Below are 27,502 nucleotides of genomic sequence, written 5' to 3'. Positions count from 1 at the left end.
ATGTCTTCATTTTTTTTTACCTTGGATAAAATCAGTAGAAGGCAATGGAATAAACACAGTCCATAATTCTATTTAATATGAATTTTAAACTGAAGGAAAGCAACACTATAGATATGTAGTTATGCAATGTTTTCTTGATATCATTTTCAAGATATCATTCTATGGTATGTAAATATTTCGTCTGAGCTCAGCTGAGCACGGCGTGTAAAATTTCTCTTTAAACAGGGCAATCTGATTTTCCATATCAAAACACTGTTTAAGTGTGTGCATTTTATTTGTTTTCTTCCTAGTATTGCATCATTTTTATCATCGGGCTAGAATTAACATTGCTAAGCCCTCTACAACATAACATATCAGCTGTGGTCTCCTGAGTACATATTAGGTGCATTTTTTGAACCATTGATTTTTTTCATGTCAGGAAATTATTTGTAAATATCTTAGCAAATTTAACATATCTGCTACAACATCATATTAACTTAAATATCTCATTCTATATGGGAACAACAGGTCTTCCAAGCCAGTTCCCCATGCTGACTGCTGGCTGCTGACTGACTTACTATGCCATCCATAACTGCAACTTTTTAACCTTTCTTTGTTTTTCTATGTATTACCCAACAGAATTTAACTTGAAAAGCAGCTACTGAGAAATGTGAAGTATTATTCTTGTTTCTACTTAAAAATATATCCCTATTACTATTCCTGAAAAATATAGAAGAAAAATTAAATATAGTTTTCTAGGAAAATTAAAAAAATATTTAATGTAATGCTGCTTTATAAAAAGAAAAAAATAGAACCAAGTTTAAGTAGTTGGTAATGTCCAGATCAAACTTAGATGTATCTGCTAGAAGACTAAGTGTATCAAATCTTTGTCTAAGACTCTTTCCACTTTACAATGCTCTTTCATGTTCTGAGATGATTCCATAGGGATCTCCATTCTGGAAGCTACAAAAGACAATACAGAAAAAAAGAAAAGAAAAGAAAACAACATTTTCAGGCTGTAAAAAGTTCTTCTGACCAGTCATTCAAATTCATATGGATGAATCTCACAAACATAGTTAAGCATTAAGCATATTCCTTAAAAATACTTGCATCCTGAAAATGTTTCTTATAAAAGTCAAATACATACAAATACAAGACAATACATACAATACATAAAAATTTAGTAATGTTACTTAGAGATATTTAAGAAATATGAATGGAATGTTGAATATAAAATTCAGAATATTTACTGCAGGTTGAAGATGCAGTAATATGCTCTAAGAGGCATATAGAGGAGGCTAAAATTATTGGAAATATCTTATTTCTTGATGTAAATATGATATGCTTATTATAGCTTATGTAAGGACATGCCTTATATATTCTTATTGATTAAAATGTTTCATGATACATTTTAAGCAATTAGAATACTATAAATTTTCTATTGCTTTTGATACCAGGACAGATGTGGCAAAGTTTTAAATCATGAGAACAGTAAAAAGAAATGTACTGGACCAATTAAATAGACAATAAAGACTTTAATTAAGAGTATTTCAATACAAGAAAGAGACTGTATCAATGGAGAAAACTTGAACTCAACTCTCCTAAAACAAATGAGGGCAGGAGGATTTTTCATTTCTGGGGTGAGTTAGAGGGAGAGTAACTGGAGGACTGGGGTGAGGGGACCTAATAATGATTAGGGCACTTGTGTTTGCAGATTGTCTCTGACTAAAGTTAGACTCCTACCCTTCCTGGGACAAGATTAGAAAAGAAGATAAATAAGTCAGGGTGCAACACAAGAAGTACAAGCCACTTTAGGTATTTAAACAAAGGGAACCTTATAATGGGATTAAATGCTTACAAAATAATCAGGAGAAAGGACCAGGGAGTAACTCCAAGGACAGATAGAACTTTCTGGGAGTCGCCCTTCAGCTAGGCTGATGGAGTAAGAAATAGTAATGTTAAGTTGGAGAATGCACTGTATTATCCAGGTGAGCTGTGTTGCTTGGAAGATGCCACGACAGTACCCCAGCTGCCCTTCCTGTCCTGAAGTTCTTGACAGAACACCAATTGCCTGATATGGCTGCCACTTCTGCCTGTGCTACATTTTAATATACATGAAGTCAGTGACTGGCAATGAGATCTTCTGCAGAAAATCACATAACTACATGACCTTCTTTACCATCAGAAACCACAGGAGCCTTCACCTTATTATTGGTGAGACTCAATTATATTCACAACCTTAGCTTCATGAGCATTTGAAAATTGTAACTTTTAACTTGTTTGTCTCTGCAGTATAGGAAACCACAATAGGAGGGATGCTGAAATCCAATCATCCTCATCAAAAATAAAGAAATAAGTTAAAAAGATAGGTACTTATACTGCCATGAGGTGACATGATAGTGAGAAATGAGAACAGACTAAGGGAATATAAGTCAGAAAAACGGACATCCGTTGGACGAGATTTAAAATTGTCCTGTGAAGCAGAGTTGAAGAAACACATTGTCCATTGAATGCCATGTAGGTTTGATGGCACTGTAATAGGGCCAACGAGTATTAAAAAATATTTTGGTAATTAAAATTAAGAAATAAAATATTTCACTAGCAATCAAGAAAAAGTGGTTAAATCATGATAAACTAACAGTATTAATCTAATATCTGACATAAATTAGAAAATAAACAAGGCCCAGTATAACAAATAATGCCAAATAATTCAGGTAAAGAATAAAGATTACTTTAGGTTATTTGTACATTATAATAAAAATGATAGTGATATTTAAGTTTATGAATTGAAAAAATCTTTAAATACATCCATCTATACAATTGGAAACATACCCTTTTTCTATATTATCGAGGAGAATTTATATTAGCTTGAGTTTGTTAATGAAATTAAAAGTCACTATTTCAAAGAATTATGTATATTCCTTTAATTCCATCCTCCTTCTCAGTGCCAAGTGATTTACATCTATTCTTGGTAAAATGAAACAAAATTAAACCTAAACCTATAATAATTCTTACTAGCTATTATATTATCTAGTAATTGGATAGCCTAAATTAAAATTACTTACTTTTCTTAGTCTAATTTTAGAATATGAAGAATTGATTTTTATATTTAAATCATCATGAAAATACAATCTTATAAACCCTTTTTTATGTCAAAGATGATTTTACTTTTTATGGGCCTTGATTAAAAAGATAGATTGTTCTGTGTCTCTTTTGTTGTAAACACAGAATTCCCATTCCTGGCTTTGTAATTGTGAGCACTGGTAGCAGACGTGATCTATGTTTCTGTTTCCTTGCCATTAGGACACAGCGGTACTCCTGCTGCAAAAAAAAAATAATTCTGCTTTAAGGGCACACTGTGTATCTCTAGTCTCTATCATCACTATAGAACTATTTCACCCTCCTGTGTATAAATTGTTTCTGGGCCCAGTGACCCCTCCTGGGATTGAGAACAACTCTGGGTGCAGCATTTACACTTGCAGCACAGAGTCTGCTTCTCATCACTTTCATAGTGCGATGGCTCTGGCTGCACTTATGGGTGTTTTAAGCATCATTATATAATAATGTCAATGGGACCATTAGTCTAAAACCCAACTTCTGTCAATGCAACTTGAATCCCTGTATTGATACTTCAATGGAAATGAGTTTACCAAGCCATTCAGTTTACTATATAGGTACAAAATGAACTGTATAATCAGGACTGTCTTAAATGCAATTCAGGTTGTCCTTGCATGAAAATATCATGTAAAGAGGAAGAATGAGGTCTGAGATCCAACCTGTGTTCCACTTGTCAGACATTGTATTTGTTGGTTTGGAGGAAGGGACATAAACACATAATTTGCCTACCCAGAGAATCAGGCCTTGTGTAAACATGGCCCTGTCAGTGACTATGCAACACCGGCTGGCATCATAAATAAATTGCATTTTTTTTCAGTCTATGCTGAATACTCCCAGAGGACCCATTATTGCACAACTCCTGTACTATGGTGTGTTAGTACAAAGCTAAATAACATTTATGTGCCTTTTAGCCTACTTAGATACAGTTTAAATTTCAGTGTGTTTTACAGACTCACCTGTTAAGAAAACAAGTATTTAGTTTTTAAAATTGTGGTATGTTTAGAATGTTGCAGGACTGCAGGAGTCATACAGCTGTTTGGATTATAAAGAAGAGGGAAGGGAGAAGATAAAATTACAAATCTTATGGCACAAGAAAGGAACTGCCCAGGGTTACAATCATGAAAGGAGAGAGATATTAGATGGATACAAATAAATTTTGGTAATTGGCAACATGATGTACAGTTAAGGAAGATTTCCACAACTGACAGAAATAGAAAATAGCAATGATTTATAGTGCTTAAAGAATGCCCAGTCAAAGCAGATTTCTACCCCACTATGTAAGTAAGATAGACAAAATAGCATGAGTAAGATAAAAATCTAAGAAAAAATTATGAATATTATTTAAGGCTAGTGTTTTCCATGGCTGACAAGGAAAAACAGATATGCATTCACCAAATGAATCAGGCTTTGTATCTTTCTTTGACATCTGGGAGGATACAAATTCCCATACAGAGCAGTGGAAAGATTTTGATTATAAGAGCTTTTAAAGAGAAAATCTGACAGATCTGGGTGTGAGGGTTTTCTGAAGAATTCTCAGTTATTAGAATCAAGACTAAACCATAGTACACCATTGGATCTTATTGGGAAGACTTTTTTTGTTAATGGTTGTCAATTAGAATTTTTAATTGTAGGAACAACACTAAACATGACCTTGATTCTTTTAGAAAATTTTTATATTTGTAATATGTTGCTATTACCTATAGGCATGAGTGTTGTACAGCAGATCTCCAGAATTTATTCATCTTGCATAACTCAGACTTTTTGATGACTTGTTATTCAGCAATATAACAGTTTTTGGGGGATGGCCAATATCAGGCCAGACTTCCTGGGTATGAATATAGCTTTGCCACTAACTTCTGGGATATTACTGAGTGGCTTTGGGACTGCTTGTTCATTGATAAAAAGAGACTGGTAAAATGAGATACATTCTTCTCAAGGGTGTTATGAAAACCAGAGGAGTTAGAGCATATAGAATAGCATATTATCAGTGTACTAAAACAGTATGTTACCATAATTATTATTATTTTATAAGCACTTATGTATCAAAGTCTTCCCAAATTTGGCTCCCAAAATGCAAAACTCCAAATGCAAGAGAAATAAGTGCTCAATAACAGAATTTGTAAGAAGAAAAAAATATTATAATTAAAAGATCTCAAAAAAAGTTATAATTCTGTCAAAAGCATTTTCTGTTGGGGGTTAGGAAAGGTTTGACTACAAAGGAGAACAAGAGTGTACTTGGGGAGAATGGTGGTGGCTGACTGGTTGTTTTCACGCAACTTTATGAATTTTTCAAAATTATATAAATGTAACCAGAGAGTAATTGTGTTAGGAATAAAAGTATCCTGATAATACAGTCAACTGTGACAAAGAAAATAAAGATAGATGAGATGGAAGGTAATCTGTAGGATCAAGATCATTCCTAAAATAACCTGGGAGAGAGGATGGGATGGCATGATTAAGAGCCAAGCCTACAGAGGTTTATTTGGAGCAGAGACAGTGGTCTGCAAGAGAGTGCACAATGTTTTCCTACAATTTGTTTCATATGCTGTTTAATTGATTTTTTGCTCCTGTAATATGTGGTGAAGAGTCTGTCTTACAACAAAAGTATTAGCAACTTTTTACACCTAATAACAATGGTGGGCTTCATTTCAGGTCTTCTACTTTCTACTATGGAACTAGGAGGAGTGTTCAGTGTGAGGTTTCATTTGAATGCTGCAGCAATTTCAAAATGACTAAATGCCTCTTGGTAAAACCAGAAGAAGTAGAATTTTAACTTATGAAATCAAAACTAATCTAGCAATTGTGATAATTCAAGAACATGAAAAAAATGAAAGTATCAATTACAAGATATGTATTGATGGGTTAAAAATATAAAAATATAATTTATGTAGGTGCTTCACTTAAGTTCTTTTGGAGGATTATTTCCATTGCTTATATTAGCTGTCATGGGGTTTTCAATGTTCAGACCATGATAAATATAGTTCTGCTTAAAAGAGGCCAACTTCAGAATATGTAGAAGAAAATGAGAAAGAGGGGGTATGAAAAATGGTAGAATGAGACAGACATCATTACCATATGTACATGTATGATTACACAAATGGTATGAATCTACATTGTGTACAACCATAGGAACGAAATTATGTACCCCATTTGTGTACAATGAATCAAAATGCAGTCTGTAAAATCTTAAAAGCTAAATAAAAATAAAAAAGAGGCCTAACTATGGAAATGACATTTATTCTTTTAGTCAGAAAATTTAATCTTGTGATGGGTTGACATATTTAACTCTATGGAGTTTTATAGACCAGGCTATCTGGGCCATGACTAAACAGACTCCATTTTACCCTGAGACTCCATATTATGTAGGAAATGCTTCTCCCACGGGAACACTCCAATTGCCTGTGTACCCATCAACAGTTGCTTAGCATAACATGTCTGGCAACACAAAATGGCAATTCTTTTATAATGCAATATTGTTTTCTTTTTGATTCCTATTTTTCTTAACCAATGTACCATGTCAACAGTGATTGTCTACATGTTAGTAACCATTCTTTAACTTTTACCTAAATAAGGTCATTTTGAACCACTTCTCCTTCTGCTTATGATTTTAGATCTCATGATGTTAGTTTGTAGTTTTGAATCATAGCAACAGACACTTATGATTGACGTACTGACTTATGGTATAAAATCCCCTGCAACCCTATGGTTGGGCTGTTCTCCCAATAGTCATTTTGGGTGTTGTGTGAAGACAGTCAGTCGGCCAGCTAATAAAAGACTCTCAGATTTGGACCTCTCACTGGTCTGTTCTTAAAATTGCACCCCATAACAATCTTTACTTTTGTTATTTCAAAAGTTACAGTTTTATGTGTAGGTGGCAACTTCAAAATGCAGGTGCAGTGATGTCTAGTAACCAGATAAAATCTAGTACCAATAAGTTAGTAATAAGTGTGGGGAGAAAAAAACAGAGCTGGGCTCTCAGTGATTGCTGAACTTGGAAACTTCATACAGTTGATACTTATTGACACATATTTACTATTTCCTACAGCTTCATAAATCATACAAGCACTAATACCCACATGACTACCTGCATGTTTTTCTCTCTGTAGACCCAATATCAACAAACCCAGACTCCTGGGGTATCTGTAAGTTGTCTGAGTCTTCTATAGAATATGAAAATAGTAATTTTTTAAATGTGAAAAATATACACCACATATAATACTTGTTGCTAAGGGAAATTCAGGCATTCAACATTCCTTTTGGGGTGATGTACCCAAATGTTGAAGATGAATGGTAGAAGAATAGGAAAAGAGCAACAAATATGAACATTTAGAGAACAAAAGGAAAAGGGGAAAAAATGAAAAAAAATTTATGTCATATAGTTGAAGAGAATATGATCAAAGTAGAAATGGGCAACAAAATAACTATATATAACAATTTCTTTAATTCAGGTATACTTTAACAAAATGCCACAGACTATAGATAACTTATAAACAAAAGACAATGATTTCTCTGTTTTAGGGACTGGGCAGTTCACAAGATCAAGTTGCTGGCTGATTCAATGGCTGGGGAAGGCCTGCTGCATGATTTTTAGGCCATGCCTTCTGCCTGTGTCCTGGCATAGCAGGGAGGGACTGCCAACTCTCTGAGATCTCTTTTATGAGATCACTAATTCCATTCCTGAGGGCTCTACTTTTGTGACCTAATCACCTTGCCCAAACACAACCTCTGAATAGTGTCATATTAGTGATTATGTTTCAGCATATGATCTTTAGGGGAATGCAAATATTCAGATCATAGCAGCAATTGCTCCTTGCATAAAATCAGTTTATTCAGTTTGTCCATTTCTGTGATGAAAATTGTTAAAGGAAATAATGTTGTCAATATCAATAAGCACTAACATTTATAAATGACTTGCTCTGTGCAGGAAATATTTGATATAAAGATCAGGAACCTGAAGCTTATATAAATTTAGAAAAATCCATTCCTTCTGACAGCCTAAGTGATTGCTTTCCAGTGTCAGAACATTCATTTCACATTTTTTAAGCACAGGAATTGCTTAGAACCTGATTGGTTGTCAGTAAAACTATTGATGGAGTCTATTGTTAAATGTACTCTGCATATATATATACAACTATATATTAATATATATATTAAATATTCATTTATTTCATATTTAGTATTTTTAATAATTACCTTGTTGACATTTGCAAATGTACCCATTGATATGATCTTCACAGATTGCTTCATGCAGACATGGTGATGAAGTACATTCATTTATATTAACTTCACAAAATTGACCAGAAAATCCAGGAAGGCATCTAAGGGAGTGAGAAACATATATATAGAAACATTATGCATATGAGCAATATCTCCTGCAATTCTCTCATTCAAATATGCTTTTAGAGATCCAACAAAATGTAGCTGGTGGTCTGTGTTGGAATAATATAATGCATAGAATTGTGACCACCACCCAAAGAACAGGTCCTAGTGCTATGACCCCAGTAACTGACCATGACTTTATTTGGAAGAAGTATCTTTGCAGAGGTAATTAAGCATCTTGAGATGAGATCATTCTGTATTAACACCGTGGGCTTTAAATCCACTGATGAGTCCTTAGAAGAAGAGACACAGAGAAACACGGATGGAGGCCATGTGCAGGTGGAAGCAGAGTGGTGATGTGCAAGTCAAGGAACACATAGACCCTGGAAGAATTCTCCACATAGACTCTGGAAGAATTCTCCCCTAGAACCTTCAGAGGAAGTATGGCCTTGCCTATACTTTGAATCTGTCCTTCTAGTTTCCACAATGGTGAACAAACCAACTTCATTTTTTTCTACTAAGCTTTCAGTAATACGGCCATTTTAACAATATCAGTTCTGTTGATCTGTGGGCATGGGAGGTCTTTCCATCTTCCAGTATCCTGATTCCTTTCTTCCTTGTTCTGTCATTTTTATAATGAATGCTGGCTAAGATACAGGTGAAGAGGAAAACTTATACATTATTTGGGGGGATGTAAATTATACTATGGAAGTCAGTATGGAGATTTCTCATAAAACTCAAAATAGTATACCACATATGATCTAGCTATACCATAACTGGTATATATCCAAAGGAATTAAAATTATTATAGTATAGAGATACCTGAATACCTATGTTAATCATGGCATAATTCACAACAGCCAAGTTATAGAATTAATTTAGGCACCAATCAACAGACGAATGGATAGAAAAAGTGTGGTAATGCATACTATGAAGTATTATTCAGTCATAAAGTAAAGCAGAATAAAAATTATGTCATTTGCAGGAAAATGAGTGGAACTGGAAATTGTAATGTTAAGATAAATAAGCCAGACTCAGAAAGACAAAGATAACACGTTTTCTCTCATTGTGCTAAAGTATAAGACCCAAAACTTTGAAAATACTAGAAGGAAAACAATGAAGATTCTGCACAACTAAGGAACTAAGGGAGTAAGAAGAAAGCTCATAGAAAGGGTTATCTTTTCCAGCTACTCTTCTGAAAGATCATAAATATCTAGAATCTATTTTTAAAAAACTAGGAACACAAGACAAAACTTAAAGTAAAAGAAAAAAAAAAAAACAATAGGCAAATGAACTGAGCAGACACTTCTCTAAAGAAGTACAGCCAGACATGGTGGTCCCCTATGATCCCAACTACTTAGAAGCTGAGAGAAGAGGGACACAGGTTCAAGGTCAGCCTCAGCAACTTAACAAGACCCTGTCTCCAAAGTAAAATAAAATAAAATAAAGTTAGGGATATAGTTCAGTGGTAGAGCAATTCTAGGTTGAATCCCCAGTACCAGAAACAAACACAAAAAATAGTACAAATGTCTGAAGTAGGACAGAAGAGCTGGACACACAAGGAATTTTCAGGAAGCAGGTTTATTCACTGCAGCTGGCCAGTCCAGACTGTGGCTCCTGCCTGAATCATTCTCTGGACAGAGATTTTTGGAAATTCTTTGAATTTTATTCCCAGAGAGTGGGCAGACTTGAAGGTTCACATGACAAGTACTCTCCATTCCATTCCCTAGACCAGACACAGGTTTCACAAGTTTTTTTTTTTTTTTTTTTTTTTTTTTTTAACTAAGAAAACAGAGATAATTTATTTTTACAACAAGCTTGCAGACTTTACTCTATCCCACCTTTTATGTGCAAACCTGGCATTTACAAGAAAGAGGAAGCTTCAAATCACAATGCTTTCTGCAGACATCCTGCTGATTCGACAAGAGGAGAAGCTTAATTATGGCAAGGGTCTTTAGGGTGGGGGTACCTAGTCTGCTTCATTCCCCACTTTGATAATCGTTATTTAAATCAAAGATTATTTTCATCCTCTTGGCTTAAAGCTCTCCGTGGGGCCGGTCCTAAATATATATATATATATATATATATATATATATATATATATATATATATATATATATTATATACACACACACACAATCACCCCTTAATTATAATAGGTTGACTTGACACATAGTTCACATGCTTTCTACCCTTGGGACAGGAGTAGGGTAGAGCCCCCTTAAGACCAAAAAGGAAACCAAACTAAGTAATGGACCAACGTATAGGTTAAACAGTGTAAGTTAACAACATCAAACTAATAACACCAAACAAACCCTAGAAAACCTATACAAGCAAGGTAAAGAAGTATAAATGAAATTTTGTAATCAAGAGTCCAGTCAGTGAAAGTTACTGTTATCAAACCTGCAGCAAAAACCCAAGCAGAGAAATATAGATATATATAGATATAGATATAGATATATGTGTATATCTATATCTATATCTATATCTATATATATATACGTCTATAAGTACGGATGGCAATGTGTACAATATTTACAGTTTAAGAACTATCCTAGAGGATGAAAGAGTCCTTTTGTCCTGGTGGTAAGTTATCTTCCACTGTGCATTGATCGACCAGCCCCCAAGTGGCTGAAACAAGGCTGTAGTTTCCTCAAGTGTAGGCTGTGAGCAGACTATTAATCTTCCAGATCGACTATAGCAGGGCTGTTGTCCTTCTGATCTCAAGCTCCTCTGGTGTTGCCTTCCTTTGGATGGTCAGCTTGAGGGGTGCAATGGAGTCTGAAATGCATTCCTAGTCCATGGCTGCGGACTTGAGCCTGGTGTAATGAATCTAGGGACCTATTTTGTAACTTTTACTGCAATTGGGGTGGATAAAATAACAGAGAAAGGATCCTTCCAAAGAGATTTCAAGGGTTGAATATTTCATTCTTTGTCCCAGACTGAATCTCCAGGCTTGAAGCAGTGTGTATCTGGGATCAAGCTAACTGGCAATTTTCCCTGACCCATTGATTGAGAGTCTTTGAGTTTTTCCCTGAAGCCTAAAGCTGTTGCCTCAATATGGTAATTCTCAATATATTAATTCTTTTATCTTTCTTAAGTGTCCCTGTAATCCCCTGATAAGTGGGGGTGGTCTCCATTCAGTTCTACATCTTCAGCCACCAGGGACTGCAAATCAAAACTTCATTGAGATGCTGTCTCTCCTCAATCAGAATAGCATTCATAGAGCCTACATGTTTCTACTGTTTTAAGCTACCAAGTTTGTGGTGATTTCCTAGGAAATCAACATAGAAAATAACATTAATGCTATCTTTAAGGCATGTTTTCACATAAATCACATAAATACCAGTTGTCAAATCATATTTCAAGACCTGATGGAGGATCCACAAACATTGACTAAAATACAGTGTTCATGAGCAATAGTCACACATTTTACAGAGTATCTATACCATGACAGATCTGTTATGAATGCTTGGGATGCAGAGAAAAGTAAAGCTTTGGGTATGCTTTCAAGAAGCACACCCAGCCTAGCTAGAAAAATGGACAAATAGCAATTGCAGTGATATGATACATGCTATAATCTGCATTTAGAAAGAGGCATTCCAGCACAGCAAAGAGAATATGGAAAAGTTAGAATATGAACAGTGTGAATCATCCCAGAAACTGCAAATAGGATAAAATGGCTGAAATATAGTGTAAGACCAGTCTTAGTAGTGCTGGTGGAAAAGGATAAATTAATAAATAGGGGTTTGATTATTATATATTATTGGATCATAGTTTTTACTATAGCTAATATTTACTGAAATTTTATTCACAACAAATAACTTTATGAAAGTCATAAGATTACACAAGACTACCAAATTACAAATGCAAACTTTAAAACCAGGAAGTGCAAAGTTTTTTTTTTTTTTTTCCATATACTGTAGTCATCAGGTATCATATTGAGCAATTTTTTTTTACTTTGGTGGATACTCACATAGATACTTGCTTGGGTGATATAAAATTCAGTACTGTGTTCCAATGCAACTGGTCCTATCCAGTCAAAGCTAAGTAACTATTTAACAATCAAACAATTAGTGAACCCACTGTCTTAGATCCACCTTGAACTTAAAAGACTCATTCCTGACAATAAATCATAAGACTAATTTTAATTCTGTATGAATTTGTGAACACATTGTAGACACAGAGATGAAATCTTAAACACTGGATTGCCACTGCAAGCATGAACCTCCTCCTCTTTGAAGAAAAATTGAACTAATGAGATTTGCCTTTCTGAGGCAAATTCAGGACTCACTTTGTTAATAATTTGTGGGATTTCTTTGCTTAACTTTTATTATCATAAGTTGTTCTAAATGTATTGTCAATTTAGATACTTGCCAGCATTATATTAAATGCCCATTGGTCCATATTCTTACCTATCATCAATGTTCTTACTACTTTTAATTTCCACTGCTAAGGAAAAGACTACATAATTTATAGTGAAGTTTATGAGTGAGTACTGTTAAAAATTGTTGAATAGTTGAATAGATTTTTTATTTTGGAATAATTTTAGATTTACAGAAAAGTTTCAAGGGTAATATGAAAGTTCCCATATATCCCATATTTAGTTTCTCTTATTGCTATCATCTTACATTAGTATTATATATTTGTCACAACTAATCAAATGATGTTATATATCATATTTAAAAAATTAATATTACATAATAACATATTACTATTGACATGTTATTACTGAGGTCACTATATTATTTTGATTTTCTTAGTTTTTATATAATATCTTTTTCTCTTCTGTACTGAGAATTGAACTCAGAGGTACTTACCAGTGAGTTGCATCGCTGTATCCCCAGCTTTTTTGGGGGGGACAGAATCTAAATTTCTGAGGCTGGCTTCCAACTTGAGATCCTGCTTCCTCAGTCACCCAAATGACTGGGATTATAGACTTGTCACCATAGCTGGTTTTAATGATCTTTTATTTATTTTTATCCATTCCCAAAAGTGTTTTGTAATTTTCCAAAAGCAGTTATTACACATATTTTGTTATATTTATACCTAAGTGCTTAACTTTTGGATGATTGTTATTTTAAAAGGAATTATTTCTTTGCTTTTTTTCATATCGGTATTCCAATGTTCTTTGTTGGAAAACTATTCACTTTTATGTATTGATTTCAAATCATAAAAGTTTGCTACATGAGTTTATTAGTTCCAGGAGTGGTTTAACAAATAGTAGATTTTCTAAAGTACTCTCAAAGACAATTCTTACGTGTGTGACTAATGATAGCTCAATCTCTGTACCTTTTATTTCTTTTTCTTATCTTATTAAGTGGGTCTTCTATTAAGATGTTTAATAGGTTGGTGAGAGAGAAGATCCTTGTCTTATTCTAATCTTATGGAGAAAGAGTTTTAATAATTAAGCATTACCACCAGTTGTATTTTTATATGTAACTTTAATGGATTAAGGTGGTTCCTTTTTATTTCAGGCTTTTTTTGACAGTTTTTAACATTAGTTGATATTGAATTTGTCAAATCACTTTTTTGCATTCATTAACACAATCATATGATTTTTCTTATTCATCTATTGATCTGATATGGTCATATTGACCAAATAATAAATGATATGCTAATGATTGATAAAATAATATTTTTATCTTAATAATCAGGTAGTATAACACATTACACTAAATACTTTATGAGCATTAAACCAGTCTTGATTTCCTGGTGTGGACTTCCCTTACTCAATTCAGGCATAAACACAGTCATCTTCTTATTCCCAAAGAGTCTATGATTTACTTTTTAATATTTTAATGTTAAATTTTACTCTTTGTCCATGTAAATTTGTATGATGTTTATATTCTTAGCTTGAATGGAGAAAATATTTTGAAAATCCTTATACAAACAGAAGTGCGTATCAGTTTGTAATCCTATATCCACAAAAATATTTGTATCATAACATATGGAAAAATTTAGCTATTTACATGAATACTATTAGAAGATTAGTCCCATGTATAGTTATTGACTTCATAAGAATTTTAATAGAACATTTGACAGATTAGAATAATATCCCCAGTCTCTAGTAAGCTCTATTCAACTCTAAGCTTCTGTGAGATCAATGTTTTTAGATTCCATATATGAATGAGGTCATGATCAAACTCATCTTTCTTTGCTGGTTTATTTTAATTAATATAATATCCTTTAGGCTCATCCATGTTGCCACAAATAAGTTTTCATTTTTATGACTGGATAATATTTCATTGTGTATGTATGTATGTATTTTGTTTAACCATTCATCTGTCAGTGGGCACTTCAGTTGATTACATATCTGGGGCTCTTGTAAATAGTGCTGCAAGAAATGTGGGAGGACAGATATTTCCTTGACATACCAATTTCATTTCTTTCCAATATATACCCAGTAGTTGGACTACTGGATTATATGGTAGTTTTCTATTTAGTTTTCTAGGAAACCTCCATACCATTCACACTGGGTTTTTAACACAAGAATCACTCTGTAATACAGGGAAGAGGGATGTAAAACTCAAATTTTTTCTGAAGCATAACAATTTTAACAATGAAATGTTGAAAACAATTTATTTTAATGAGAATCATTTATTAAGTTTCTGAGGGACCTAATATGATATTTCTTGTTTTTGATGCCAAAAAATTAGTTTAAAATTTTATTACAGGAGGCAGCACCCACTTTAAAGTGATTCTTTGAATTAGAAAATACTGCTTTGCTACTTGTCCTTGAAGCATTGCAAAACTAAGTATTTAGTAGGGTATGTAACTATTTTAATAACTTACTGTTGTGGATTCATTCTCTTAAGACTATGTCAGTCACCACCTCTTCCCTGAGTTTTTCCTGCTTATTTGCTATTATTGCTAGTGACATTGTTCTTTTGTATTCTCTTTAATTTCACATTTATTTAAACCAAAATTGTGGTATTTCTCTTTCCTTACCTTCTTCATATGACCTTCTTCCTTAAAAGTAAATCATAACTCATAACTTCTATTCACCCCGCTCCCTCTAGAGAGCTCCAAGGATTACACCACACCAAAACTTCCACTTGGCTCATTCATCAAGTTAAATTATGAGGCACGTAACAAAGACAATTTTCAAGCAATATACTAAATTAATGAAATAATGTCTGACATTATACAATGGGGTGAGAAAGAATAATAAGCATTCAGAAATTGAAATTCTATGTCACATAAGCAATTCTATTCAGAAAACTTTTTTTGTTTATTTTAGTTGAGTAACATCTTTACTTAAATGGTACTTAACTTCCCTACACTCACTAATTCTTTTTGCCTTTGAAATATTTACCTTAGATTAAACAGTACATTTGCAATATCTAATGTCATTTGCTTGGCTTTGATAATATAATTCAATAGAATACAGTTTAATATTTTTAAGGAGGAAACCACATTATAAACTTCAGCTTTAAAAGCATTAACTATAAATGCTCAGAAACTAGATGTTTGTTCATTATTAGGAATTTTGCTGAAGCCAATAATTCTCAAATTAGAATGATTAACCACTGTTACACTCACACACACACACACACACACACACACACATAACATATATCATGTCTTACAACATTTAAATCCTCAGATACTCTCTGCAACTTAACTCCTTTCCAGGTAAATAATTATTATAATGTGCATAACACATTTTATTAGAATATTACAAAATAAGATATATACCCATCTGAATATTAGATACTTCCTTTATAGGTAACTCATTAATATTTAATCTTTAATGAGTAGCTTCCAACTAGGAGCCTACATAACCTAAATATAACTTCTGTTTTAATATTATCTGTGTCTTAGTAAAAAAATGTACACTTTTTGAGATTTTTGGCTTTTTGTTTATGTAAATAACTACCATTCTGGAGAATATCCGTAGGCAAAACAAAACATTTTGTAGGTCTCTTATTACCACGCCCTGACCTCTTCTTGATGCTTGATGATACACTGCAGAATCTAACTAAAACTAAACAATGAACTTACTGAGGTCAAGGGAGTTCATAGGTTTTTACTTAGACTTCATGTGAATGGTCATGAATTTATTACATTCACTTTTAATTTTTCTTATTGATTCTATAGATACTTCAATATTATAAACTACCAGTTCTCTGGGGAAAGCAACAAACACCAGGTTGACAAATTGGAGATATCCCAGCAAACAGACAGAGTTATTGACCTAACTAAGATGCCTTGATTGTTGTTCAATAAAATGCTGAACAAATAATCAAGTCCATTATTACAGATCTCAGTATTTTATGCACCATTCAATTATTATATCTTCCAAATTTTAATAAAAAGACATTTTAAAGCCATTTAATTGATTTGTTACAAAAATTATGATAGAATAGGATCCAAATATTATGTCTTTTCAAATATATAATTCAATTTTATTATAGCCTATAGTAAATTGCATACAGTATAATTCTAATTGATATGTAAAATAAATACTTTCATTAGTAATCCCACAATTATGTTTCTTAAAGATTACTATTTTTACTTTAACATTTTTACTTTAATCCTGAGTAATTCCATTATCATTACTATTAATTATGCATTCAGATTAGAAGAATAATATTCTCATAAGACAATTTTTATAGTATAAATCTTAGTTTCCTAGGACTACAAATCAGAGTATTGTCTAATACACTGTTTTAACATCTGTTAAAGCTACATATGAACAAGTAAAATAATTCAGATAAAAAGGAAATGACATTGCAACTGTCTCCGTAGTGCCAAATGAATAAAACTCAAAATTCTTATTAAAGATGATATTTCATTGTAGTTTTTTTTTTTTTTAATGTTGCTTTAACTTTTGATCCTGAAAGAATTTAAATTTCACAGAGGTGCATTGTTTTGGTTTGGAATGCTTCATGCAGGTTTTTAAAAATTTTAGTTTACTTTTAAATTTATATTTATTTATTCATTTAGGGAGGCAATCCAAATAAGCAGAAGTGAAGAGGTGAAAAGAATGAAACAGGGAAGTAAGGAAAATCAATCAAGGGTGCATTATTTAGCCAGATGCCACCTTAGGAACTGGGGCTCAGGACAACTGTATAGTTCTTACATCTTTTGTACATTTAAAAAATGTGAATTGTTTTGGCTATTTGAGGTCTCTTGTTCTTCCAAATGAAGTTCATGATTGCTTTCTCTATTTCTATGAGGAATGTCATTGGGATTTTAATTGGAATTGCATTGAATCTGTATAGTGCCTTTAGTAGAATGACCATTTTGACAATGTTAATTCTGCCTATCCAAGAATATGGGAGATCTTTCCATCTTCTAAGGTTTTCTTCAATTTCTTTCTTTAATGTTCTGTAGTTCATTGTAGAGGTCTTTCACCTCTTTTGTTAGATTAATTCCCAAGTATATTTTTTTGAGGCCATTGTGAATGGTTTTCCTAATTTCACTTTCAGAGGATTCATCACTTATGAATAGAAATGCAATAGATTTATGTGTATTGATTTTATACCTGCTACTTTGCTGAATTCATTTATTAGTTCTAGAAGTTTTCTAGTGGAGTTTTTTGGATAGCCAAAACAATCCTGAGTAGAAAAAGTGAAGCAGGAGGTATCACAATACCAGACATTAACTATACTACAGAGCAATAGTAACAAAAATGGCATGGTTTTGGCACCAAAATAGACAGGCAAACCAATGGTACAGAAAAGAAGACAGAGAGACAAACCCACATAAATATGGTCATCTCATACTAGACAAAGGAGTCAAAAACATGCAATGGAGAAAAGATAGCTTGTTCAGCAAATGGTGCTGGGAAAACAGGAAATCCATATGCAGTAAAATGAAATTAAACCTCTATCTCTCATCCTGCACAAAACTCAACTCAAAATGGATCAAGGACTTAGGAATTAGACCAGAGATCCTGCACCTAATAGAAGACAATGTAGGCTTTATTCTTCATCATGTTGGCTCAGGATCAGACTTCCTCAACAAGACTACCATAGCACAAGAAATCAAAGCAAGAATCAATAAATGGGATGGATTCAAACTAAAAAGTTTTTCCTCAGCAAAGGATACAATCAATAATGTGAAAAGAGAGCTTACAGAATGGGAGAAAATCTTTTCCACATGCACTTCAGATAGAGCACTGATCTCCAAGATTTATAAAGAACTTAACAAAACTTTACAACAAAAATACAAAGAACCCAATCAATAAATGGGCCAAAAACTGGACAGACACTTTACAGAAGAAGACATACAGGCAATTAATAAGTATATGAAAAAGTGTTCAACATTGCTAGTAATTAGAGAAATGCAAATTAAAACAACTCTAAGATTTCATCTTACTCCAATTAGAATGGTTATTATCAAGAACACAAACAATAATAGATGTTGGCATGGATGTGGGGGAAAAGGCACACTCTTACATTGTTGGTGGAGTTGCAAATTGGTACAGTCTCTGTGGAAAGCAGTGTGGAGAATCCTCAGAAAACTTGGAATGGACCCACCTTTTGACCCAGCTATCCCACTCCTTGGCCTATACCCAAAGGATTTAAAATCAGCATACTACAGTAACTCAGCCACATCAATATTTATAGCAGCTCAGTTCACAATAGCTAGATTATGGGTGATGCCCTTCAACAGAAGAATGGATGAAGCAACTGTGGTATATATACACAATGGAATGTTATTCATCCATAGAGAATAATAATATTATGGCATTTACAAATAAATGGATGGAATTGGAGAATATGCTACATGAAATAAGCCAATCCCAAAAAAACAAAGACCGAATGTTTTCTCTGATTTAGTGGAGAATGATATATAATGGGGGTGGGGGTGTGGAGAGTGAGAGAAAATGGAGGAACTTCAGATCATGTAGAAGGAAATGAGGGGGGTATGAAAAATGGTGGAATGAGACAGACATCATTACCCTATGTACATGTATGATTACACAAATGGTATGAATCTATATCATGTATAACCATAGAAATAATGATGTACCCTATTTGTGTACAATGAATCAAAATGCAGTCTGTAACAAATTAAAAATAAATAATTTTTTAAAAATGTGAAGACTACTTCCTCTCTCACTGAGGTAGGCTGCACTTGGTGATTTTTTTTTTTTTCCTTTTTTTTGGTACAAAGCACTTAACCACTGAGCTGCATCCCAAGCTTTTTCTTAATTTTTTTTTTCTTTTTAATTGCTTAGGGCCTTACTAAGTTGCTGAGGCTGGCTTTGAACTTTAGATCCTCATGCCTCAGTCTCCTGGGCTGCTGGGATTACAGGTGTGTGCCACCTTGCCAAGCTTGATGATTCATTTCTAATGAACAATATAGGAGATACCTGGCTTCCTCTTTCTGTCTGATCTCTTAAGCAAGATGAATGCCATATTATGCAGACACTCATGTAACAATATGGGAAGACCTGTTTGGAAAAGAACTGCAACCTCTGGTCAACAGCTGCATAAGCTAGCTAAGAAGAGGATCTTCCATTCCCATTACAAGGTTCCATATTACTGTAATTCAGTTGGCATGGTAATTTTGACCTCATAAAAAGGACCACCCACTTCTAAATTCCTGACCCATAAAAATAGTAAGAATAAAATCTTGTAATAAGCCACTGAATTTTGGGGATCATTTGTTACACAGCAGTTGATAACTTATTCAAATTGAGGGCCTACTGAAGAACTGTGGAGAAGGCAAACTAGAAGTTTTACTCAGAATGATTGAGAAATAAAGCAATTGTCCCTTGACTCTTGTTCCCTATTATTTAAGGGGTATCTCCCCAGGGCATTAACTTCCCCAGATCCTGAGTTAATCTGTAAGTGGCTGTCTATAAGTCTGTAGGTGTACTCAGCAAGACTCCTTAGTTTCCACAAAAGCTCTGAGACATGAACATACAGGCTTCTGAGGTAGGACAGTGTCAGTGCATTTGGGAACTGTCCAACACAAACTGAGATGGGGAGAACACATCAGGAGTGTCTGTTCCATGGGCCACATGTGACACCCAACGTAATTTGTACATTGAGTAACATCTGAAAAATTGAAGGACGGAATTTAATAAATCCAAATTATAGTAAGATCTTTTTCTAGAGGGATTTATTTCTCTAAATTCCACTTTTAAGATTAAAATATTTCATATATAAGAAAATTCTATGGGTTATTTTGATAAGATGAGATACAAATAGGACTCAACTAGACAATGCAACTTATCTCAATCTATTATAACTTCTATTACATTTTGTGTATTAGTCTTCTATGATCACAACCATCTTCTTAAGGCAAAAGTCTCAATTACTAAAAAGGTTTATAAGTCTACATTATATTATTCTATTCTAGTCAGCACACAAATATTAGAAAGTAAATGGTAGCTCAATTTTTCTAGCTATGTGCTGCATGCTCTTCAAGGTAATTTATACTCTTTTGAAAACCATCAAAACACAATGAAAGATCAATAACATTCTAGTTATCTGGTAATTGGAGCTCTTTATCTGATCTGAATATAAATTTACAACAACAACAACAAAAAAGAATTCTTACTGTAGGCACAACTTTATAAGATTTTGTCGAAAACAATAGTGTTCCTCATGGAAAGAGCCAGTTCAAATCCTTCCCCATTTAGGTTCTTTGATGGAAGATGTTTCTGATGAAAGCTTTTAAAAGTTTTGTTCACATAGAATGTCCACATTTTCTAGTCTTTGAATTACTTAAAGATATCCACCATGGAGTTATTTGGATTTTTTACTCTTACTCTTCCTATATCAAAGAACACAACTTTATAGAGAAACACTTATTCTAATTTTCAACCACTCTACTATCAGAAATTAATTAAATTGAACCACAAACATTTTTTAACACTTACAAAGTGTCAAACATTATGTCATCTTGTTACTATCACCTTCTTAAGTATCTTTTGTGAAATCTCCCATGCATTTGGTGGCAATCAAAGAAATGAACCATGAGTATTCTAATTCATTTTACAAACACTTGAAAGAAACTTTTATTTTACTCTTACCTTTATTTCCTCTGAATTTACATTGCATTTTATATTAGAAAGGACTTATTCCCAGTTCCTCAACAAGTGTGAATTATTTGATTAAAAGTCATGTTTACACTGACATTAATATTAAAGGCAATAATTTTTTATTTTTACACAATAGTAACAGCAGGATTTGAAATATTTCCATGAAATAGTGGTTAGTCAGGGAAATGGAGATCTCTTATACTTAATAATAGGTATTTTGAAAATTGTTATACTTCTCTAGTATCTATTTTTAGATATATGACTACAAAATGGAACCCTGAATCAATACATTGCTTATTTCATCTTGTTAGAAGAAATAGAGAAATATGGTGCACATTTCTAGATACGTCTTTACTATTTTTTGGAGTTTAGTTTTAAGCTAAATTTCAAATCATATGCACACATATATATTCAGCATAGAATAAAACAAATCAGAAAGTCTTTCAGTTTTTACTAAGCATGTCTCTAATATACCCAAAATGGTGAGGAACTCTCCAATATAAAAGAAGTATGACTTCTATAATTCTTCCTGAAATAATTGAAGTGAATGAAAGAATTGACTGGCCACTCATATGTCTTAATCAGATCAGAGTTAATGAATTGATGCATAAAGTGGACTTAAAGATATCCCTTTTTGAGTATCCCTTTTTGATATCCCTTTTGTTTATATACAGATAATTTAAATCTCTCAAGATTATCTATAGATTCAATTATAGTATTCAAATACTGAGTTGCTTTTCATACGAAACTGGCTACCTTTTCTTACAAAATTGAATGTTTCCTGATTGTAATTTTTCTTATCACATAGTTTCTTATTAGGAGATAATGTGCAGAGGAAAAATATTCAATCTCAGTTATAAATGCTGATTTACAGAGTAAAGTCATATTTACCTTATAAAGGATAGTAAGAAACAGGTCACAAACTCTGTAATTATAGCTATGAAATAACTACACTATAAAGTATTTTCTCTCTTTTTACTGAATACTTTTAACAGAATCCATGCAAGGGAGGAATATATTTGCTTTTATATTAAAATGATTTTAGAAGAAATTTCCTATAAAATAGTTTCATCTACTCATAATTTTAATTATTTAATTTTAAGTTTCAAAAAATATGATTTTGGAGAAGTACCTTCAGTACCAAATTTATTATCATCAACAAAACACTTAAGAATAGGCCCTGTTGAATCCAGATGAAAGAATTTGAATTTGACTTAAGTAGAGACAATAATAGACAGTTCCTGGCAAGTGTGGGGTGGTCACTCCATCCTAATCATCTCATGTACACAGTGATTGTTCAAGCTTACTGCTTACAGGAGCCTGAACTCTGGCCAGAAGCAGCAAAGACATCTTGTAACACCTTAGTGGTCTCTGGGCCTTAGGAAGAAGTGTGACCACCTCAAAGTAAACATGTGGAGCAGCTGAGGAGGGCCAAGGTGAGGCTGGGATGTGCTCCTTAGAATCCATGCACAGGTATGTAGCCTGAGAGGTCAATATTACAGGCCTTAAGGCAGCAATGACTGCCACTTAACTATAAGAAGCACACGATTCTGTCAATTGCAAAAACAAGAATGGTACTGCAGGCATTATGCTACTTAATGTTTTAAAAAACAATCCTCTAATTTCTGAAACAATGTTGTTAAGAATAGACAAAATGTTATGGACTTTGTATATATACCTACTTGAAAAACTCACAGGTCTTTCTGAGCCAGGAGCAGGAATAAACACTTAACAGAATTTGCTGCTTCTTGTAATAGTTTTTCATTATATAGATAGCTACATGTGATTTCCCTGAAAAAGTTAAGACTGCAGTCTCTAAATATTATCTCTAAAATAATGAGAATATCATCTGTGCTTAACATTTAACACACAAATCAGTAAATTAAGTATTTACTAAAATCAATAAATGAGCAATGTCAAAATTTTAATTATTAAGATATATAAAATACCATGAACCTGGACACACACACACGCACACACACACAAATAACAGCATAACAGCTCCTACTTAACTCAGGTACATTCTCTCCAATTTTCATGTTCTTTAATTTTTAACATTTGCCTATATTCATTCTTTGGAAGACTATAGAAAGAACAGGTTATCTAGATTGTTTAGGAGTATGTTGTTTTAAAACTGTGGTTACTCTAGGCCCAAATACTCCTTCCTGACACCATCAATCACATTTTAAAACAGGAGGTTTAAAAACAATCTAAAATAACAAAGTGTACCGAATTTCAAAGAATTATCCCTGAGTGTACATCTTTTCCTCTAGGACTTCTAAGGAACCTGGAGCAGGGTTTTCTAGTTCCCTACAAAATTCTTTCATAATGTCACGTTACCATCATTTGCAAACCACTTATTTTGTCTTTAATAATGTCATATTTTCCTTGGTTGCTATAGTCATCACTTTTTTGGTTTTCCTCTTTTCCTATCAGTTTTCTAGTGCTTCCCAAAATGAAGAGCCACAGACTGGTTATTTTCTGAAAATGCCAGAAGATGGATACACAGGGTCAAGGCATTGGCTGTTAGTTTATCTGAGGCCACCTGAGGCTTGCAGGTGGCTCCTTTCTCCCTGTGTCTTCACATGCTCTTCCCTCTGTGTGTCTATCCTAACATTCTCTTCTTATAAGGATACCAGTTGTATTAGATTATGCCATCCCACAACCTCATTTTACTTTATTATCTCCAGAAGAATTCTAGGAATACAGTCATATGCAGGAAAAGCAAAGATATGGTGAGTTTTTAAATAAAGGCAGGTTTTTAAAAACATGTCAAAATACTTTTTAAAAGTTCCTAGAAAATTATGTAAATTACCATTTTAGAGCCTTAATAGGCATTTCCAGTGTCAAGTACTAGTATTATATGTAAATACAAATCTCTTATTCAATTTGATGGCTTTTCATTATGCTTAATTATTAGCATTATATAAATACTTTCCCTATGTGTCACTACACAGATCTTAAAAGTAGAATAGAAACTTAGTTATAAAATGAACATACCATTAATTAAAAACCCTTCAGCATTTTCTTAATGAAAATGCATTTATTGGGAGGCTGTGCTAGTCAGCTTTCCATTGCTGTGATAAAATAACTGAGATAATCACAATAAAGGGAGAAATTTTTCTTGGCTCACAGTTTCAGACATTTCAGTCTATGGTCACTTGATCCTGTTACTTTTGAGTTGTGGCACATTAGAACATCATGACAGAACAGCTCATGGCTGACAAGCAAGAGAAAGAGGAAGAGGCCTGGGTCTAAATATTACCTTAAGGATAAGTCCCAGTGACCTAACTTACTTCCAGGAGACCCCATTTCTAAGGGTTCCACCATCTCCCAACAGCACCACCATCTTGGGATCATGCCTTCAACAAATGACCTTTGGAAGGACATTTAAGATCTAAACCATAGCAGAGGTTCTTAACATGAAGACTATAATTCATGCAAAAATATAGTGGATGAATAATGGTTACTATTAAACTTCAAAATGAAAACAAAACATCTTCTTATTTTTTCTTCCTGCTCTTTTAATCCCTAAACAAATTTAGTGGTTCATCTTAGATAAATGTGTATGGGTCACTCAGTTCAGAAAGGTGACTGGGCCTATTCCAGAAGCTTAGGACTTTGAGCCTCTCTCTAGTTAACAATATGAGATTTCTACATTAAATGCTAAATTGGAGTTAAATTCTGCTTTAATAGGTAGAGATTACTCCAAAGTTACATCTTCACAAGAGAGAAGTTTAAAATCTGTATTGTTTTGCTACTTGACATGAACGAATTGTATGGTCCAAAGAGAAAGACAAATGAATTGGGTTCATACACCAGTGTAGCACTGGAGGTGCTTTACACACACACGCACACACACACACACACACACACACACACACACACACACAGGCATAGTGTTGAGGGGTGGAGTCCACTTTGAGAGAAGAATAGTTGATTTCATTATCAGTCTTCTTTTCATATTTTTAAAAAATATTGTATGAAGATCTGAGACTTGCACCTGTTCCAACCACTATGTGCTCATGAAACAAAAATGCAAACATGAGTAAGATACCAAGATGGACAGACCCTAGCTTCTCAATGGTATCACCAAGCTGCTGAATTTTTGAATTTCTTATTTTGGAAAAAAATAACTCCCTATTGTTTGATTGTGCCTCAGTTTACTGTTGTTGTTAAAGTCAAAAGCAACCTAAATAATGATATTTTTGTTTGAAATATCACTCATTATGTTTGTATCTAACTTTAATTTTGTTAGAATTTTATGTTTTTAAGTATTTCTAAACAAATATGATAATATCATTTAAAATATGATAGCTGAGGTTGAATGCCATTATATAATAAGTTCTATATTTCTCCATAGTTTTACACTTCTTTATGTTTATAGTTGATATTTTCCTTAATTCCCCTGGGATATTCAATCGTGAGTGGTGATAGGGCATTAAATTTTTGTCACCCATTCTGTGCTGTACCCTAGTGTTTATATTGTTTGTCCACATTATCTAGTCAAGTGTAGTTTTCTTCTTCTTTGGAGAAATAATAAATGAAATGTTGCCTGTGAGAAAACTCTCATTCACTTTGTAAGTACTCAGGATTCCTGCCTTGACTGAGAGTTAACATTTGTCCACCTAATATGCCACTAAAACCTACTTGTTGGTTATTTTCATTCTAAAATTCTCTTTACAGTGAAAGAAGAAATGTGCAGCTTTCACTAAGAGATATAATTAAAGAAAAGAAAAATTTCATCTCATCTTAGTTGATCCAAATGCACTGATTTTTTATTCAGAGAGAAGATGTATACTCTTTTTTTTTAAACTCACAATTTACACTTGAATCTATATATTTTGGAGGTTTAGAGGAGACTCTACTATTAATTAATCCAGTTCAATCTCAGACATAGATTAGAATCATTTCAAACAAACTGGTGTGTGTGCTTATCCTACCTATAAAGGATTAAAGCTATCTGGATGCTTAGCATCTTCTCCTCTGAGGAAATCAAACCATATATACTCCTGGATAGAGTGTGGAGGGTGGGGGGTAGAACTGGGAGTGAGGAAGTGTGGAATGTCAACAGGGATGTCCTACTGCTTATTTTCCAGGGGTGGAAATGATTGATACAAACTGGTTACTTCCAGAAACCCCTATTTCACATGTGTACACACACACACACACACACACACACACACACACACACACATATTTATTCCCTTCATTAGATACACACATATTGCTTTAGAGTTTCCAACTGATTTAACTTTTCTTTTGGATTGTAGTCTGAAATGATAATCGAAGTTATCAACCGCAATTTTTCTCACCTTATGTATACTCTACCTTTCAATAAAGCCAATATATAAAGGGTTACAAAGAGGAAAATGATAAAAAAGATAGGAAAATAATTTCTGGACAGAGTATTCCTCATATCCAGCTATGTTTGAAATTAGTATCATAATGAAACATCCCAGTTTTATGAGCTATAAAAGTTCTACATATGTTCTAATTGGATTGAGTTATATTGTTTCTAACTTGGAGCTGACTGAATCTTAAAACAGTGTTTTGCCATTTTATGATGTAAAAGAAGTGGGTTGGAGAGGAGAGGGTGAGAACCAAGAGAATAAGAGAAATTAAGACAGAAAAATCCTTAATTCTACAAGTCATGATCATGATAAGTATGTGAGAATGTATGCTATTTTCATGTTTAATATGTCTGTTAGGGATGTATACTATCTGGACTCAGAAATTACATTCATAAGAATTATTATAAAGCTAATATACCCTGTAGATTTATACTTATCTTTAACCATTTTAAATATTGAGAGTAATAGAATATAAAATGTTATGAAAATATGAGGACCAGGGAAACTATATGTGTGGAAAAATATATTTTGCAAGCCAATTTCTGACTTCAGCTGATCTTAATTGATATGATATGTATGATAATGTAGTTAACATGGTAGTCTGTTTTCTCCTTTACCATTGCTAGACATGCTTCATATCATATTCTCACATTTATGGTAATCACTTACCTCTGCCAAACAGATCAGAATAGAAAAAGTGCATATTTACTGAATGGGAGAAATC

At 33.3% G+C, this 27,502-nt stretch overlaps 1 protein-coding gene across 1 annotated transcript in view; it reads right to left on the bottom strand.

Annotated features, from left to right (window-relative positions):
- EYS (eyes shut homolog) overlaps positions 1–27,502 on the bottom strand; it is a gene marked incomplete at its 5' end in the record, with an annotated part of 1,696,555 nt that overhangs the window by 786,657 nt on the left and 882,396 nt on the right. The window contains 1 exon segment of the mRNA XM_079147376.1: positions 8,290–8,414. Within this exon segment, the coding sequence (XP_079003502.1) occupies positions 8,290–8,414 (125 nt within the window).

This window comes from Sciurus vulgaris, assembly GCF_902686455.1.
Source record: "Sciurus vulgaris genome assembly, chromosome: 7".
NCBI lineage: Eukaryota > Metazoa > Chordata > Mammalia > Rodentia > Sciuridae > Sciurus > Sciurus vulgaris.
Note: the sequence above shows the minus strand (reverse complement) of the source record. Positions and strands in the feature narration are given on the sequence as shown.